Source organism: Fusarium subglutinans, assembly GCF_013396075.1.
Source record: "Fusarium subglutinans strain NRRL 66333 chromosome Unknown NRRL66333_c0000009, whole genome shotgun sequence".
Taxonomy (NCBI): Eukaryota; Fungi; Ascomycota; class Sordariomycetes; order Hypocreales; family Nectriaceae; genus Fusarium; species Fusarium subglutinans.
The window spans coordinates 94,470-113,208 of NW_023502072.1; the positions used below are offsets into that span (position 1 = coordinate 94,470).

Sequence of the window (18,739 nt, forward strand, 5' to 3'; positions counted from 1 at the left end):
GTTTTTCGTATCGCTTTTTGTTTCTGCAGCTGCAGCCATGGTTGGTTCGACCTCCTTCGCCGCAGAGGCGTTTACACTGCTCTCTATTGGCATTTCGGTCATTGGCCTGCGAACGTTTGCGAGAATCCGACAAGTCGGCGTGAGGAACTTTGAGGCCGACGATTACCTCATGCTGTTAGCGATTATCCCGTATACGATCGAGACGGCGCTTGCGTATACTGTTGGAGCAAAGTATTATGGATTGACGAACAGTGGCATGACGGATGAAGAGCGTAAGGCTCTATCGCGGGACAGTGAGGAATTTAGATGGAGGGTTGGGGGATCCAAGATCCAGATCGCTGGATGGATAACGTATTCAACGTGTCTTTGGGTCATCAAGAGTGCGCTATGCGCTTTCTACTTCCGACTCACGGTAAGCTTAATATGGAATTAAACGGATTGAGAGGGCTAAGGTCTCCAGGCTGGACTTACCGGGTACAAAATTCGGATCTACATCGGCTTCGGCTTCATCGCCTCGACCTACATCGCCATTCTATGCTGTATTCTCTTCAGCTGCCAGCCATTTAACCGCTTTTGGCAAATATACCCTGACCCAGGCAGTACGTAGAGATATATATATATATTAACAGTATTAAAGCAATTCGCTGACAAAAAGCAGACTTCTGCCACCCCGCGCTATCCAAACTTTACATCTTCATCATTGTCAGCCTCAACATCCTGACCGACGTTTACTTGCTAGCTATTCCTGTCCCCATGCTTTGGGGCGCTCGTATACCTAAGGTGAAGAAGTATGGATTACTTGTGCTGTTCTCTGGCGCCGTATTTGTGATGGTTGCTGGCTTACTTCGATGTATCCTCATCCTCAAGGTATGCGACTTTCCATTACCATAGAGGTTACGAGAGGAGTGCACTGACATCCCCAGAACCCCAAGACGGGCCCAGAAGAGGGCGCAAGTTGGGCGGTACGAGAATCCTTCGTTGCCGTTGTGACAGCCAACCTTCCTAGTACATGGGGATGGATGCGTCAAAAGCTCAAACCTATCTTTGGCTCGCTTCTCTCGTCCAACAACGCCAGCTCAAAGTACAAAGGCGGTCCCGAACCGGGAAGTATCATGCTCGCCGACGGAAATGGATCAAACTGGAAGAGAAGTAACGGAAGGTCTATCAGATCAACGACGGGGCTTGGAAGTGTGAATGATCGGAATATCTACATTCACGGAGGAATTGGTGAGGCTAGCTCGGACGAGATCATCCCCCCGATGCCACTGGGGATTACAAAGGAAGTCGAGTTTACGGTTGAGGAATCAGATGCAAGAAAATAATGATCGATGCGATGGCATTTGGTTTAGATACGTTATATACCCAGTCATGAGATGACTTAAGTTACAATAGACAAGACCCATAGTTTCAATTATCCATTGGATGATGTGACAGGAACAGGCCTAGGTATCTCCACTAATACCGCTCATAACAGGGTCGGCAGATGCTGGTATCCATTTCTATTTGAAAACATGAGTTTGCAACTGCTTGCCATTTTCATCATACCTCTTCGGAATGACGTTCAAAATACCATCAACGTCCCTCGGCTCATAGTCCAACATTGACGCAGCCAAGACCATGATGTCCATCCCAAAGTTCTCCTTGATCCAATGCGCAAACATGTCCATTCCAGCGACCGCACCGCCCGCAGTCCAAATGTTTCCATCGACAATCCATTTCTTCTCATCAGTCCACTTGACGTTGGGAAATTTCTGTCTGAGAGGCTGGATAGCATCGTGGTTGACTGTCGCATTCTTGCCGTCAAGAATTCCCGCTGCAGCAGCAACGCTGGCTCCAGTGCAGGTGGTGAAGAGAAGCTTTCCAGCTGCGACGTGCTTTTGGATGAACTCGGCGTACTTAGGATGAAGTTCGAAGTTCGTGGGGTCTGGGCCACCTAAGATTAAGAAATTCAATTCAGGGCATTCATCGACAGTTGTAGTCGGGACAATCGGAATGTTGCTTGTTTGAAGAACAAAGGGTTCGCGAGTGATGCCGATGTGATGGAAGACAAACTCTGGGGCGCGAGCAATTGTATCTTGCTCGACCTTCATGTGGCCAGATAAAATTTGGATGTATGGCTTGCTGGCAGAGTGGAGGAGGTCGGTTGGGCCCAAAACATCTATAGCTTGATAGTCGTAGACCAGTGCACCTACGTGGAGGGGAGCCATTTTGCCAGAGTGGGTGAAAAAGAGTGATGGTGATAATGGAGGGTTTGATGGTGTCATCCGAAGCCAATAGTTGTGCTTCTACGACGCTTTTATAGTGGCAGCACCTGATTATGGTACAAAATAAGAGTGTGAGATGAAACACATATATCCCGATGGCTGTCGCATAAAGTTCCACTGGCTTGTGATATATCCGAGCTGAAGTGGAAGTTAAAGAATCGTGGTGGAGATTTGACTAGGTGAGTATCCAACAGGAACACAGCCACTCAATTAGACTCACTGAGGTTTCCCAGACGCGGCCTATTCGAGCATGGTCGATTGAGATACTTCCATAGTGTATCGGAGCGAAAAAGAAGAGACGGAATCTATCAGCTTTACAGTCAGGGAATTTGTGACAGCTTCCGACTCGCCTTCGGATGTAGGGAAATACCCATGTCATTAAACACCATATCTACCTTATCAATGAACATTGTTCATGATCTGCAGTCTTTACGCGGGATGATACGGGAATTCGATAATAACTCAAGATTCGCGTCATTTTACTCTTAGATAATTTAAAGGTACTGTGCTGCCCATGAGTAACAGCCCTCACAGTGAAGCTGGGTGGCTGCATTTCATGGCAATCAAAGTTGGACCTTGGATCCCTCATTCGGGGAGCTGCATGCGCTCATGAGCAGAGTTTGCGCTTGAGAAATCCGTAACGCGAATTAGCGTTTATTTAATAAGAACTGGCGACTTATGCTCTTTTGAAATATTGTCATCTGTTATCCTGAAACCGTAGGAAAGTGTTGTTGTTGGTATTCTTAAGACTTAGTTGACATGAGTTTCATCGAGTCCGCCAAGTTCATAACCGTTTGTCAACTACATCCACGGCACAGAGTTGGCTACCTTGAACTCTTCTTGGTGAAAGGCACTTCTGCGACCAGATGCCAATGAATTAAGCCACGTAAACACGGTCGTCGCCGCGCACCCTGCCAATTGCTGTCATGCCCTTTCACACACTACGCTCAGGATATTGAGCCAGGCCCCAATTGCAAAACCATCCAATCGAGATTAAAATCGGCGTGCAAAGGAAGGCGAGCCCGACCGAAATAATATTTCGACGAGTCTGAGGCAAGTTTGTTTGTCTACAGATGCTGAAGGAAAGAATGCAGGTATCTCAGTCAATAAGAAAACAGCACCTGAAGCTCTTTCATCCATTCTCGAAACACTCCTACCCCCAAGACTCCGTCGCAGCGCGTCGATGTCATCCTAATAAAATGTACAAAGGTTCTCGAAACTTACACACCTCGTTCGCCAGAAATCAATATTGCGCAATGGCACAAAAATTGCAAAGGCAAACCCGTAGTCGACCACTGACAGCAAGAATGACAGCGCAAGATCCCATGCGCTCGAATTGAGAATCACGACGATGGTCTGATGTGGGTGAGAGCTATGAACGAGAAATGGTGCTTCCAGTGCCGTAATTACTCACCAGTGCTCCATTGACGGGTTGGCCAATGACATGGTGAATGATGACACCAGGGCCGATGCGGGCTCAAACAAAGGCAAGCTCGGGGTGCTAGATCCGGTGTCTGCTAAGCGAAGGAGGGACCATGCATATATATTCAGACTGGATTAAGGATGCGGTGTAATGAAGCACACGAGCATTTAGTATGTGGCCGGTTTTCAGTGGCACCAGAGTTCCTCCATTTGTACGATTCAGAGTGGCACAAATTGGAGACTCGGAGTGCCAGTTAATGCAGTGACCAGCAATCCCGTTGCGAGTCTTGAGAAGGTTCAGCATTCGATTCAAGACACGAAAAACTTATAAAAATCATGTGCAGCAGAGGACAAACATACGCCAACAGCGATCACCCCTCTTGTGGTTGATTTGACCCAAACAAGCAAGCATTTGCAACTGCAACTTTTGGCTACGGGACTCACAGGTCAATTTCAGTCAAAATCAGTTTTACTTCGCAATGAGCTGACAAATCACTCATCAGATTTCATGGCCGGTAGAGAGGGAAGAAACATGTGAATCTCATAGTGATGAACCAATTTGTGCTTTCTGATGGTTCCAGCCAAAATCTTCTGGTCATCGCATCGAGAGGTTCGAGCCCAGACGGAGCAAACACCAAGCGGCAACGAAAACAGAGAGGTTCCAGCCCTCAGAGACAAGGCCGAAGCACACATACAACCCGAGACTGTGAAAAACAGATGAAGGAGCATTCGCACGAAGCGGTCAAGCAAACCGCTGACCATGCGTGGATCATTTCTCTCAACGCCAGTTGGATCAGGCAGCTAATAACATTCACTTTCAGGAAGAGTGAATGGCAACCACCACTAACCACAAACACGGCACAACGTAAGCGCACCCGTACCGTTCTTTCTATTGCTACCTAGGCGTTTTATTTGCTAGGAAGATACCATGATCCTCGAACCCCCGATCCGAAACTCCACAGTCTGTGCATGAAGCACGGGGGGGTTATCTCCCCGACAAAAATTGAGACTTTGTGGTTCCGCCTCGAAGAATGTAATCCCCTTATTATAGTTTCGTCGAATAAAGGCCCTCAGAGACGCCGTACGAGAGAAACATGATAAAAGACTACAAGCTTCATCACTGATGATTGTCTGTCTCGCCTTTGTCCCGCAACAACTCATGGACAGATTCGCAGGGGCGGCAGCGGAGGTAGTCAGGGGATATAGGCTGGGGATACGAGCTTTAAAAGAAGAATTTCGGGGAAAAACACCGAAGAGAGCAGGTGGTTACGGGTTGAAGGTCAGATGGCTTCCTGTAGCTCACTTGGTCAGATATGCGCGATTCCCAACGACCAAGGAAGCCGGGACGATGGACGACGGCAGATCAAAGTAGGGATGTGTCAAAAGAGGATAAGAAAGCAAACAAAAACGACTCCATCAAGGAACGATAAGTCACCCTAGAGTAGAAACTCATGGTGACTTGTTGGGAAGGAAGCATGCAGTCTTGCTAGCATGATAGACACCTATCAGGAAAGCGCATACGGAGAATACCTACACTAAACATGTTACATAGCGCTTTCTCAGATAGTTGTATGAACGAGAAGGGGTTAGGAATTACTATTCTTCTACTTCCAAGAGCCCAGGAAAGGCGCGTTCGAGCCGCTCAACGGTTCAAGCTGTAACACAGCCGGAGGATTCTGGTGTCGGAACAAATATAGGCGTAGATAAAGTCCAAATGGCGAAACGCCATGCCACTTGAGACATTTCTTCATACATCGATCGATGGAGCACATTGTGTGATTGGAGTCGTCAATCAGCCGTATCGGGGATGAAAAGGGGTCGGCTGGGGGTAGAACCGGCGGGCTTTTGCCGATGGATGGAAGACAGAAGTCTTGTTACTAAAAAAGGTCCCATCAGCTCGTTGGAGAGGCAAAGAGTTAAATGAAAACATGCTATCACTTACCTGCAAATACGAAGCAGTGTTCAGTAAGTTGAGATTTTCCAGGGTATTGGCTTGATATGCCTCGTTGAGACGTCAGAAGCTTTCAGTGCTCGGGCCGTAGCTTAGTGTGGACTGACGAACTCAGTGACCAGCTGAATATGTGCGCCACATTTGAATGTCCGTGCCACATCTTCGCGGGGGCGGCCGCATTCGAGAAATTTGTTTTGACGCCGCCGTTCAACGACAGAGCCTTTCGCGATATTCGAGCGCGTCACTTGAATATTGCAGCCATGGAAACCCGAAACCAAATCTTATGGCCGTTTGACACCAGCAGTATCATCCGCGAGAAAGACGAAGGGGAGCTCGGAACATCTGTCGCCTAATCGAAAGCGGATCTACTACCGTGGCCGCTGGATCCGAAAGACCTGGCCGAGATGCCTTACAGAAAAGGGGGCGAAGAGAGCGAGCAAAAAATTAAAGTACTTCACAATCTAGGTTTGTGGTTCATTTCTTGAGTTTACTGGCATGCCCTTTCTGACTACGATGCAAACAGACCCTGGAAGACTTAGCCATTTTCCATCATCGACATAGCATGAACTGGGTTGGCACCTTTCTCGGTACGATCAAGATCACTGGATCGAAGGAACCTCGACAACCGAACAACGAAACTTCAAGGAGAGAGGTTAAAAGACTTTTCTTGGTGGCTGGATTGAACCGCGGCGACTGCGTTCGGTCCCCGTGCCCCTACGCTTGGACTGCACTGAAAGTCTCAGTCGATTGATCAGCCCGCTGTTGATGAATGATGCGTTATGGAGAGATGCATTCGATTTCCAAAATCTTGATGCCAGGTCTCAGTCGTCACTGCTTGCAAACTTCACCTTTGCAACCTGCTCTTTGGTTTCACTGAGCTACTGGACATAAGTGCATCAAGTCTGTTAACTACTATGCAATCGTCTAAGCCAGGCCACCAGGCTGATTGAGGGCTTGGGGGCTCTTTCTAGCAACACAAAACCTGATGAATTCCTGCCGCGCCGGGTCCGCTCTCATTGGCATTGGTGCAACCAATATCGTACAAAGGACTATAAAGGGCATGGGGCTTTGCAATCGTTCCAGTGGCAGTAGCGTTGGAACTTAGTGGGAAGAATGAAAGTAAAGTCTCAGAGGTCAGCGACGGCAGAGGCTAACCCCGAAAAGGTGCCAGGTCCCCTTTGGACGCGAACCTGAAAGTACAGCCTCAGTCCCTATGACGAAGAGCTGCGCTTGATACATATGAATCATTAGAAAACGTCTATATGACTCCAGTTTGCGGAACCCTGCCTGGGCAACATATTATTTACACCCAAATCACACAACATCGAGCAACAGCGTGTGGTGCCGGGTTATGAATATCACTTGCCGAAGCCGAGGGCATTGGAACTATCAATAGAGCTCATCCTTAAGGCGGAGATCGTGAAGATGGCTCTGACTGGTCGAACATAAATATATGGTATGGCCTTTGTCCGATCCAGAAGCCGATTATGTTGACCTCTGGTTTGTGCCCTTCTCCCCCGCTTACCTATCACTATGCTGGTACTAGGGCTTGAGTAGATGCTTGGTCGCTGCATCAAAGGGCCAAGTAAATATGTTGTTCATATTGCCCTCGACAATGGGTTGAGAACTTCGCACAATCGACCACAGCCGAAGAAGCCAAGTCGCCATTACATCCCGCGAGGTACTATGGGGGTGTTTGAGGCTGATCTGGTCGTCGTGACTGAGCTGGGACAGTGTGTGGGTCAACGTGACTCGCCCAGTGAGTTGAGTTGGCAAGCGCGGAAGAGTAAGGTCAGCCCCGACCGCACACATCACTGAGAGATGAATTCGTGAAACGTTGTCGGACCGAAACTCGTCGAGTCTGACCGCCCCTTCTTCAGATGATGGCACCACTTTCACCATTTGACTTACACAGTAACGCCAACTTCCAGAAACCTGCCTCAGATGGCCAACGTGTAATGCAGCACTTGGAACTCCTTCCTTTTTTTGTCTCAAATCCCCTTCATCTCAGGACGCAGTTCCAAGACCTCAAAGTCATCCAGCTAGTATCGAAACTTGCACAAGGCTCATCGGAGCGTCATACGATGCGATGAATAGAAGAAGAAGACGAGAATACAGATCATGATGACGAGATCCTGATGGCATGATGGAACCGAAGTGAGGAATCAGTGCTTGCTGCAATCATAGTGTAAATATACAAAGAGGAAAAACTAGCTGTGAGCTTGTGATCTCCGTGGGCTCTGGGACTGCCCTTCCGGCCCGGATGGTTTCTTTTCGTCTGCGTCCAGTCGTAGATGTCAGGGTCGCGAAGGGAATGCAGCTTTTCCGCGTCAGGGTCTGCAGCGTGGGTAATTAAAATACGGATACTTGGGAAATGAGATTTTCGCACCGAGCATCCTGAATCATTGGGTAACCTTTGTCCTCCACTATCCTACTTGCAGCGCTGTGAAGCGATGGAGCTGAGCAATCGCAACAGTAGGCTGGCCAGGTTCTGGAGAATGCAGAAGCTCATCCATCGACGAGCTGTCATCAAAAGTCTGACGCAGAGTACTGGTCCCGCTCACAGGCTGTTGAATCCAAAGGAGTCCGAGAAGGCGGCCAAGAGTTCTGGTCGTTACAGGAAGTCCTGCTTTTGGGTAGGTGTAGTTCTTGACAGGAGTGGAAGGAATCTACCGCCTCGGGGTATCCTATCCAGGGTACTGCATCTTTCCTTGAGGAGGGTGGTTTTCTTGAACTCCATGCGCCAGTCGTTGGCAGCAATGCAACGTCGATGCGCATATTATCAAACACGGGTTTCTAACAGTTCAAGACTGGGTTATGCGTGTGAATAAGTCCAGTAATAGCCTGAGTATGCATACGACGTCGAAAAGCTGACACGGCATTACCGCTTGATGTGGAACTATTTGTAGGGGTGCTATTCCTGGAAAGGCTTCATGTCGATCTTCAGCTCTCCGTTCACACAGAGTTTCTTAAACCGTATAAGACCACTGTTGTCACAGCTAACCACCCCCAAGGCTCATGTATGAATTTTGGCGGATTCAATCACGCGAATGTGTTGTCGGATATTCCCTATGGGTTTCAATTGTCCTTGGCGATCGTAGTTTCTATTTGCGGTCAGCCGGCCGACATCGCGAAAGCCTCGACTTCGAAGTTGTGTTGTCGCCGCGGGCCTCTAACTGCTAATAATGTCAGACGGATAGGGAGCAGGATCAAGCTATATACCAACATACGAGCCACTGTTTAAGCCGAAATTCCTTTCAACTGATGGTCATTATGCTCGGAGGAAAGTGACAATAAACGCGAGCATGACTACTCTGAGATTTGTCGTTGTCCAATGTCCGCCATTGGGTAGAAGTGCCGAATATCAAGTCAAATCTTGTGTACTGTTGATCGTGGCTTCCATCCTTCTCGTTAGGCCGCTCAGACCAGGTTGATCAGGGCTGTGGCTAAGACTCTCATTCGGACGTAGGAACACTTCGTCCGACAGGGGCCAACACGATGGAAGCAGATGATGTCAAATCGGAATAATCGCAGAAAGGCGTAATGAGACTCGGAAAAGCCGAATGAAGAAGTTGAAGACGGAAGAGCAAGGGTGGACGTGGAAACTCGGAGAACATGATCCCTCTAGCTAATCCCAGGCACATACTTGAAGGAAGGTTGAAGGATGCGAAGGGCGAAGAAGAGAAGAGGGAGGGAGGAGAAGCGTTTGCCCTCGCTGTTTGTTGTGTCGGGCTGCCGCGGCACGCACCAACACGGCCGCGGAAAGCCACGGCCAGTTTCGGACAAGCCCAGGATCACAGAACATTCGTCCCCCTCGGATGCTCTTTTGCTGGTCATCGATAACTGGTGTTTTGTTTATAGTTTCTTTCGTCTATTGAGAGGGAAATTTGTCGTGTAACGGTGGGTATGGTATGTTCACATGGCCCTCGATTGTGGCCGAATGCCAGTTTGGGTGGAAGCACTGCAGATTCGAGTTAGCCATCCTGTTCATAGTCTTCAGTAAACATGGCAAGAGAGGTGCATGAAGACCAAGCTCTGACTTTGCGAGTTCTTACAACTAGATTCTATGAGTCTGAGTTCTGGGCGATCTCAGTCTTGTTCAAAGCAGAGCTATGCTTTACGCAAGAGCCTGCAGTGACGTATCTCGGTTTCCAGTTCGCCGATCTGGAGGATCCTTTTGTACATACGTACGTTGGTGGTTTCTCATAAATTAACTCGGTGGCCTGAGTTGGTTCAACGGCATGGACTGGTATTGATGGGATTGGTAGAGGATGAGAACAAAAGCGTATTTCAAACTTTTTCGGGACGCATAGAGAGCCAGGGCTCTCCTTGAGTCTATTGTCCTCTCTGAGTCGCTTCCTGATTGCCGCAAGGTTTGCTGGGTAGTACGTGATTACGGCAACGTCGGCGGGATTGAGTGAGAGCTCTTCGACCACCTTGATAAGGGATTGCGCAACGATATCGGCTTGTCGGGGATTGAATCACATCGCTTTGTGGGGGTTCTGTAATTTCTGCAGGGGCAGTTGAGACAATTGAAGGAGAACTTGAATTGTTGATGGCCGGTTTGGAGCAGGTCGGAAAAGTGGAGCCTCGCAACCTCCTTTCAGGAAGAGTCCTAGCTGTCTGGGGCTCTATTTGACGATTAGTTGCCTTCTTGCCTGCCTCACGGCAGCCCATCCTCTCTGGTCGCTCGCCCTACGGCATTCTCTCTGGTCACTTACTCGCGGCATCCTTCTCTGCAACGCGGTGGCCCTCTTGGGATTGCTTATAAGCAAAAGAAGCGCTACAAGAATGTCGAATAGGGAATCAAGCAGCTCTATCCTGCAAAGGCGTTCTTACTGGCTTCTGATGACCGTGCTGGAAGCACAACTTTTAACATCAAGTAAATTGTTCCACAGACCAAAGACCCCCAGAAGAAGAAGCTTTTAGTCAAGTTACTTAAGGAAATATACAGTACCTATACTATTATCTTTATAAATACTTACCAGGCTGCTGACAACTCGAAAGATTTACTATTCAACATGCATTTACCAGTCACATTAATGCACAGTAAATAACCGAGGGATCGACGTGATGGCAATGTTCTCACCGGAACACTGCTAGATGCCAGAGGATATGGTGATAATGGCAGCCGTTGAGGGCGAAGCTCGTAACAACTTGAAGTTTGAGGCCAACTCTGACCTCAACAGCTGATTATACGCAAGCTCGGCCACGCCGAATGTGTCCAGGCACTACACTGATAAAAACGTAAGCCCCTCTTCCAGCTCTCGTCAACCACCTAACATAGACCTCAGTACATCCGTGGAAAGCATATTGAGGACTTGATTGGCGAAAACGCGGTTCGACTCAACTGGTCTGAGAGAGACCGCATCATTATGACATTTCACTTGGCCAGAAACCAGCTACACAAAGGTGACCTCAAGCAGGTGAACATCCGCGAAATCTTGGATCGTTTGGGCCTGCTAGAATATTCGCTTGCGGATACCTCAATGTCATACCATAGCGTCTGCGTTGCCAAAATCACAAGCGCATTGCAATATCGCCTCAAGCGGCTCCACGAAGATGGCCATGTGATGGAAACTTTTACGAAGCCCTACAAGACTCAGTGGAAGCCTTACACCAGGGCTTGGAGAGAAGACAATTGGGATGGAAACACTTCGGTCGTGGTGTCACTAGAGTCAGATTCAATAACCTCTTTAGAGAACTCTAGTGGCCAAGACCTAGCCCAGCGCATGGCCCAGTTGAGCATCAACACTGGGCAAGGCCACAAGACCGCTTCTGCAGAGGCACAGGACCAGCAAAGACTGCTCCAGGAGCAACAGAGACTGGCCACTGAGCAAGAGCTTGCGCGTAACAGGGAGGAGCGCTTGCAGATGGCACAGCAACGACAGCAATAGGAGCTACTTCACCATGAACAGCTAAAGAAGGAGTACCAAAGACAGCAAGAGGATCAAACAAAGCAATAGCAGCAACAGCAGCTCTTAACAGGCCCACCAACATCGTGTTTGCACTTGGTAAGCGTGATTGATGAAATGTCGGGGTAATTGGCACCAAAATCAAGAATTGCAATGTATATGCCACAAAGGGAAGGAAATTGGGCATGCTGATAAGATAATGGACCTCCGCTGTATCAGAAGACGATAAAGCCTTCGACAAGGACATGGGACATAGTTATGACGAGAATGGAAGGAGATGAAGAAAGTCGAATTGATAGCTGCTAGATGATAGATGCTAGGATCAACAAGTGGATTATCAGTACAATATCGAGAAGCATAAGTAGTTCATAGAAGCCCTGAAATCGTGAACATTGTTTTCTGCAGCCTCTTATCTTCTTCATCTTCCTTAGCCGTAATGAGTAATCGTAACTATCAAGATGCGACACTCAACATCTGACCTCCTCTTCCTATCCCTCGGCCTTCTACTGGGCTCAAGCGAAGCAGCATCAATATCACGCAAAGAAATCTGCACCAAAGCCAAGGTTGCAATTCTGGGTGCTGGTGTAGCTGGTATCACTGCTGCCCAAACCTTACACAATGCATCCATCCACGACTTTGTCATCCTGGAGCACAATGACTACGTAGGGGGACGCATGAAACATACCACTTTTGGACAGTCCTCCGATGGTACGCCTTCCACTGTCAAGCTCGGTGCGAACTGGATCGAAGGCCTTCAGAATCCTTCGGGTGAGGTTAATCCCATCTGGCGGCTAGCTCAAAAGCAAAAAGTGAAGAATACGTATTCTAACGATAGTGCGATCATCACCTACGATGAGACTGGGGCCTCGGATTATACTGATCTAATAGACCTATTTGACGAGAAGTTTGAGATCGCCTCGCAGGAGGCTGGCTATATCTTTACCGAGAATCTGCAGGATACATCAACTCGTACTGGTCTCAGCCTGGCTGGCTGGAAGCCAAAGAGGGATATGAAGATGGCTGCTGCTGACTGGTGGGGCTGGGACTTTGAGACGGCGTACACTCCAGAAGAAAGTGGCTTTGTGTACGGTGTCGCTGGAAACAACGCTACCTTCAAGCATTTCAGTGACGAGACCAACCTTGTCACCGATCAGCGAGGCTACAATACTTGGCTCATTGGAGAAGCGAACGAGTTCCTCAAGAAGAATGACCCAAGGCTTCGTCTAAAGACTACAGTCAAAAGAATTGAGTATGCAACCAAGGGCGTCAAGATCGATACGAGTCAAGGGTGCGTTGAAGCAGATTACGCCATCTGCACTTTCTCCGTCGGTGTCCTCCAGAATGACGCCGTTGACTTCAAGCCTGCGCTTCCCCGCTGGAAGAGAGAAGCCATTCAGCAAATGGAGATGGGTACCTACACGAAAATCTTTATGCAGTTCAACGAGACATTTTAGCCTGAGGACACACAGTACTTCCTCTACGCTGACCCAGAGCAACGCGGCTACTACCCGTTGTTTCAGTCTCTAAGCACACCGGGGTTCATTCCAGGATCGAATATCCTGTTTGGAACCGTTGTGCAACAGCAAGCTTATGAAGTTGAGCAACAGTCGGATGAAAAGACCAAGAAGGAAATCATGGAGGTGCTACGGTCCATGTTCCCCGATAAGCACGTTCCCGATCCCACTGCATTTATGTATCCCCGCTGGAGTATGGAAGAGTGAGTCACGCCGTCCCCTGCTCTGCGATGTTTGCTAAAATGAGAACCAGGTGGTCGTACGGGTCTTACAGTAACTGGCCGGTTGGTATGACGCTGGAGAAACACCAAAACCTCCGTGCGAACGTGGGTCGATTGTGGTTTGCCGGCGAGGCTAATTTAGCTGAGTTCTTCGGGTACTTGCAGGGCGCTTACTTTGAAGGGCAGGAGATCGGTGAGCGAATTGGGAGGATATTGAAGGACGAGGAGTCAGAGCAGTCACAGCAGATGAAGAGGTACAAGACGTTACGTGGAACAACTGAAGTCGAAGGCCACGACGCTGCCAACGGATGGTCCACTCCTCTAGATGATTAGGGTGGTAATGCAAAGACAGATAGTCCTTGTGGACAGTTGATTCATGCTACTCAGTGTCTTGTGTCTGTGAGGTCGCACTTGGCAGGTCTGCCCACGCTAGGCAAGGCAAGATGACCTAGATTAATTTCACCATGGTGGCTAAATAACGGAAGCTTTCTTGTATTCGCTTAACCATTGCAGTCTTGAAAATTGGTTGGGTGTTGAAACCCTCCAGCCATTTGATATGCATCATTTCTCCCCACGTGTCCACGCATAAAGCTTGCAGACGAGGGGACTTCGCACCTTAATAATGAGAGCTTCAAAGATAATATTACTTGAGCCTACATCTGCACTACCGTACTGGCATATACAATAGGATACCACAGAACATTGTCATTTGTCTTATCCCCGCTTGATACCGTACTATCATCTACGACATGGCCATATATAAACATTTGCGAAGCGATAACTCGCAGATAGGGCTTGTCCGTGTGCTTCCGCCTTCACTCCATGACACTTGCCTCTCTCTCGAGCTCCGCAATGGCTACATCGAGGCTGGAACATACTCAGCACTTTCGTATGTTTGGGGCGATACATCTGAGCAGAAGTACATTCTTGTCAACCGTGTCCTATTTCGCATACGCCGGAACCTTTATCAGGCTTTGACGCAGCTTCGCAGTAATGGCGTTATCGGATGGCTCTGGATTGACAACTTATGCATTCAACAAAAGAACCTTGACGAGAAAAGCTGCTGTTGGACTAATTGGGGCAATATTCCGCCATGCAGCCCGTGTCTTTTCTTGGCTTGGTGAAGACACACCCAGTACTGATATCGCAATGGACTTTTGTGCTCGGATCGGATCCCAAGCAACAATGGTTGGCATTGACCAAGGCAGCGGTATAAATCTAGGTATTTTCCTTCAGGAACTATTCGCCAGCCGAAAAAGTGCTTCCGGTCTCACGAGTGGCGCGCAGGCCTTGGCAGCCTTTTTTCGAGGCCTTCTTCAAGACCCGGATCTCAAAGCTCAAGAGACGGGTGCAAATCAGTTGTTCCAAGGCCTACGTGATATGATGAACCGAGAGTATTGGACTCGAATCTCGATCAACCAAGAAGTCGCCCTGGCGAAAGAGGCAGTTGTCTTATGTGGAGACAAATCAGAATTGCTCGGTTTAATTGAGAACGCAATTACATCTCTTGAATTAGGCAACTTTTGTTACCAATACATGCCTCCAGATATAGCAACAGATATCTTTTCTATGAGACAACAGACATCAACTGCATTGCCATTATTTACTCGGCGTTTGCATCAAAGAGGAAGAAGCATACCGCTGTGGTAACTGCTTTACCATGACTTCTATATGCCTCTTCCGCGGGTATATACAGCAACTGATCCCCGAGACATAATTTTCGCTCCTCTGGGGGTTATAACGGATAATGACAAGTTGGGTATTCAAGCAGACTATCATTTGTCAATGAAGGAAGTATTTACAGTCGCAACAAGGGCCATGTACCAATGCGATGCCGAGGGTCTTGAATTAGATCTGTGCACGCCAGATGAGAGGAACCAAGGTATCCTACCGTCATGGGTCATTGACTGGCGAAGAAATGGAATTGAAACCCGCCGTACATGGCCTATAAACCGTTCCAGGCGCTGGCCACACTACTATGCAACTGGAGAGATTGACGTACCCACTGCGGCATTTGTAGAAGGTGATAACCAGCAGGGAATCCTTCGCCGGTATGGGTGCTTCGTGGATGAACTATCATATATATGGCAATATACTGGAGGAAGCTGTGATAAGAGTACTCCAGCGGGGAGAGAAAGGGACAAGACACGACGGCTGTCGTCGATCATTGAGTTTGTGCAGTTACCGCACACCTCCGGACCTGGTGAGGACTACGTGTGGAGGACTCTGCGATATCGCTACAGCAATGATTCAGAAGATGCACATGACGAGATAAGCTCATTTATTCGTGCCATAATGCGACAGCAAATCCTCACCGTGGACAATTTAACCATGTTACAGAAAGTCCACCTGAACTCAGTACCAGCACCAAAGCCGCAGTCGAAGAACTGGACCGTAGCCGAAAAGCTTTCTAACGCGATCCAACATGTTCAGGACTGTGTCTGTGTCTCAGGGGAAGGAAGAACTCTGTTCAAGACACAGAAGGGGATGTTTGGTCTAGGTCACGAGTACATACAGGGAGGGGATATCGTTACACTTATTCCTGGGGTTCATTAACCTATTGTACTTCATCAACGTCATGAAGGAGGTTTCACCTTTGCAGGAGATGCATACGTGGATGGAATCATGCAGGGAGAATTCTTCCATACACTTCCGACTGAGCAGGAGTTCGTTATATATTAAGATAGATGAGGTGATGTTCGGCCTACATGGCCTAACACCCAGTTTGCCGGAAGATAAATTGATCGTTCTTTCCCTGGTTCATTAGTACAAAGGACAGTGAGAGGCGACGTGGTAACAGAGTGGTTTCAACCATCGAAAAGCATTTCTTGTTTAGCTCAAGTCATATACCAGGTGCCAACACGGACCATTGCAAACACCCCGAAAAGTCCACTGCTAAAGAGGCCGCGATGACTACGAAAGCTTGCAGTCGTGTAGTAGATGAGTATTGCTACTGCATTAGTTCGTGATACAAGGTTGTTGTTATGGTGCTGGTTTAGATGTTGGAACAAGCCATCTTGTAAAGTTTGACACTTGAATTCTGGATCTACTGTTACCACTTCGAACTATCTTAATGGGTCTTAGTTGGCGATGCTCCAATTTGACTGCTTTTCAAGGGAGACCCGGATAATTGCCCTGCCGATCCCTCAGGCTTCTCAAACCCAAGACACAAGGTGGCAGTTCTGGACCAGGCTTTTCTGGGTAGCCCATTTGGGCTTAATGCAGGTACACATTGAAAACGTCCATGACAACCATAAACAGAAGCTTAAATGCAAGCCACAGGCTCCTCAATTGGCCAAACTTGCAAGCTGCTTTTGTCTTAGATGATCGGGATGTCTCACATCCATGGCTCCAAGCGTGTAAAAGTCCTTTGGCTCAAGCCACACAGGCTCGATGACAGGAATTGATCATCTTCCTCGTATTCCGCTCTTGCTTACGGGTTGGATACCGGCCAGTCTTGGCGCGAAATAGTGCTGCTATGGGATCGTTGAAGCCATTGAGTCTCAAACGAGACAATATCAAGGCCATCATCTGACCCAACATATGAGGGGTCTAGATTGAACTACCAGCCGCCGACATGACATAAGTCTGTCCGTAGCTTAAGAATCTATCAAAGGAAACATGATTGCAGTTTTAATCCAAGTTCGGGATCAGCTCTCAATCAGCTCCTCCGATGAATTACGGGCGCACGGAATGCTTGGAATGCTATGGCGCTACTCATTGGGTCATCCGCGCTCTTTACAAGCCACGATATTCTTTGACTTTCATCAGCATATGCTAAAGGACTTCTAACACATATTTGGCGTATTACCAAGGCAATCCTACTACAACTAAGCTATAGCGCGTGCTGATCGTGACCGTTCTGTGGTGTATCAAGCTTCTCGGCCTTGGATCCCTGGCATTATCCGTTGTGACGCTTTGACAGTGCCCAAATAAGCAAGAAATATTATGTGCCAAGCTTCCTTTTCCGTTGTAAGCATGCTTTTCTGCCGAAATATTTCACATTCACCACTGTCCAGGTTCCCTTCGACTGATCACAATGATGTTACCCCATCGCGATAAATGGGATGCTCACTACTCAACCATCGATGAAACAGTATATATTGGTAGAGATGTCTTTGTTGTTGTAAGTTGTAGACAGAATACCCTCTAGGCAGTGGTATGTACTGATACTTGACCAAGGTTGCATCGACGTTATCACTCTACAACGCGATCGAACTACTCACCCTCATCTCTCTAACTTTCAAAAGACGATCGGGACTTTACTTTTGGAGTATTCTCATTGCATCATTCGGAATCATTCCTTACTGTCTAGGATGGCTCGTTGTCTACTTCGACCTCACACACGATTATGTTGGCATGATTATTGAGACTGTTGGATGGGTCCTTGTGATTACTGGCCAGTCTGTTGTTTTGTACTCTAGACTTCACCTGATTGTTACCGACGTCAAGATATTACGATCTGTTCTCATTATGATCGTCATCAATGGTCTCGCTTGGGTAAGTCATGCTCTGAAGAAGCATGATTCCCAACTAACCACGGCCTAGCATTCGACGATGACCGTACTACTTTTCGGATCAGAGTATAGTCCAAGAGACAACAGAAGGGGCTTTAACAATGTCTTCAACATCATGGAAAAGATCTCCATGTCCATGTTCTATCTACAAGAACTCATCATCTCAGGTCTGTACATCTGGAAGTCAATGGAGATCCTCAAGACAGCATTCGGCGACACAAAAAACATGCTATACAAGCTTTTCACCATCAACTTCGTCATCATCCTAATGGACATCGCTCTTCTGGCCATAGAATTTCATGATCTGTATGTCTGGGAGCAAGGTATCAAGCTGGTCACCTACTCGATCAAACTCAAGCTGGAATTTGCTGTTCTTAGCGAACTCATTGAATTCGTTCGCAATCGCAGCGGAACTCGATCGCGCCCGACAAAGAACTCCGAGAATCAGAGTACTCTCGTGCCATTGTCGTCTATGCACAAGGGGAATACCAAAGGAACAACGTCAAGTACGAGAGACTTTATCCACGCTGGTGATTCTCGGACCAACACAACTATTGCGGCTACCAACCCGATACCAGCGGTTCCGACGAATGATAGTATACATGTCTTGAGAGAGGTTGACGTGGAGAGTTTGTCAGCTTATCCGGGGAACAACCAAAGTACGGATGAATTATGGGGTCGTCTACCTGAAGAACCTGGGAAGGTCATGGTTGGAAGGGCATTATGAGAAGAATATACATAGTCTTTCTCACATATCCAATTTCCATTAAGATCATCGGGTCTCTGTCCTTTTTGGATATATATGCCCTCCGTCGGTCCTATCACAACCTTATGTCTTGATTTCTTCGGTCTGTGATCTTGTCAACGATAGGTCGAGGGTTGCTGCAGTCCTTCGCTTACTGACGATACACAGATCCAGTCAAGCCGTTTCTCGG

General features: G+C 47.9%; 6 protein-coding genes across 6 annotated transcripts; 5 read left to right on the forward strand and 1 right to left on the reverse strand.

Annotated features, from left to right (window-relative positions):
• Nucleotides 1–37: 37 nt before the first annotated feature.
• Nucleotides 38–1,322, forward strand: FSUBG_1587 (integral membrane protein PTH11; the record flags this gene model as incomplete). The annotated part of the gene is made up of 4 exons (XM_036679269.1): nt 38–412; nt 461–599; nt 659–867; nt 924–1,322. 4 exons carry the CDS (start codon nt 38–40, stop codon nt 1,320–1,322), a joined length of 1,122 nt encoding a protein of 373 aa, XP_036542848.1.
• Nucleotides 1,323–1,499: 177 nt separating this feature from the next.
• Nucleotides 1,500–2,207, reverse strand: FSUBG_1588 (dj-1 family; the record flags this gene model as incomplete). The annotated part of the gene is made up of 1 exon (XM_036679270.1): nt 1,500–2,207. The coding sequence occupies one exon, from the start codon at nt 2,205–2,207 to the stop codon at nt 1,500–1,502; it is 708 nt and encodes a 235-aa protein (XP_036542849.1).
• Nucleotides 2,208–9,642: 7,435 nt separating this feature from the next.
• FSUBG_1589 (uncharacterized protein) lies at nt 9,643–11,534 on the forward strand (the record flags this gene model as incomplete). Its single annotated transcript, XM_036679271.1, has 3 exons — nt 9,643–9,824; nt 10,842–10,884; nt 10,932–11,534. The coding sequence occupies 3 exons, from the start codon at nt 9,643–9,645 to the stop codon at nt 11,532–11,534; spliced, it is 828 nt and encodes a 275-aa protein (XP_036542850.1).
• Nucleotides 11,535–12,010: 476 nt separating this feature from the next.
• Nucleotides 12,011–13,620, forward strand: FSUBG_1590 (n1-acetylpolyamine oxidase; the record flags this gene model as incomplete). The annotated part of the gene is made up of 3 exons (XM_036679273.1): nt 12,011–12,962; nt 13,044–13,269; nt 13,320–13,620. The coding sequence occupies 3 exons, from the start codon at nt 12,011–12,013 to the stop codon at nt 13,618–13,620; spliced, it is 1,479 nt and encodes a 492-aa protein (XP_036542851.1).
• Nucleotides 13,621–14,472: 852 nt separating this feature from the next.
• Nucleotides 14,473–15,843, forward strand: FSUBG_1591 (heterokaryon incompatibility protein; the record flags this gene model as incomplete). Its single annotated transcript, XM_036679274.1, has 2 exons — nt 14,473–14,743; nt 15,092–15,843. 2 exons carry the CDS (start codon nt 14,473–14,475, stop codon nt 15,841–15,843), a joined length of 1,023 nt encoding a protein of 340 aa, XP_036542852.1.
• Nucleotides 15,844–17,326: 1,483 nt separating this feature from the next.
• FSUBG_1592 (uncharacterized protein) lies at nt 17,327–18,531 on the forward strand (the record flags this gene model as incomplete). The annotated part of the gene is made up of 3 exons (XM_036679275.1): nt 17,327–17,413; nt 17,470–17,787; nt 17,836–18,531. 3 exons carry the CDS (start codon nt 17,327–17,329, stop codon nt 18,529–18,531), a joined length of 1,101 nt encoding a protein of 366 aa, XP_036542853.1.
• Between the last annotated feature and the right edge of the window lie 208 nt (nt 18,532–18,739).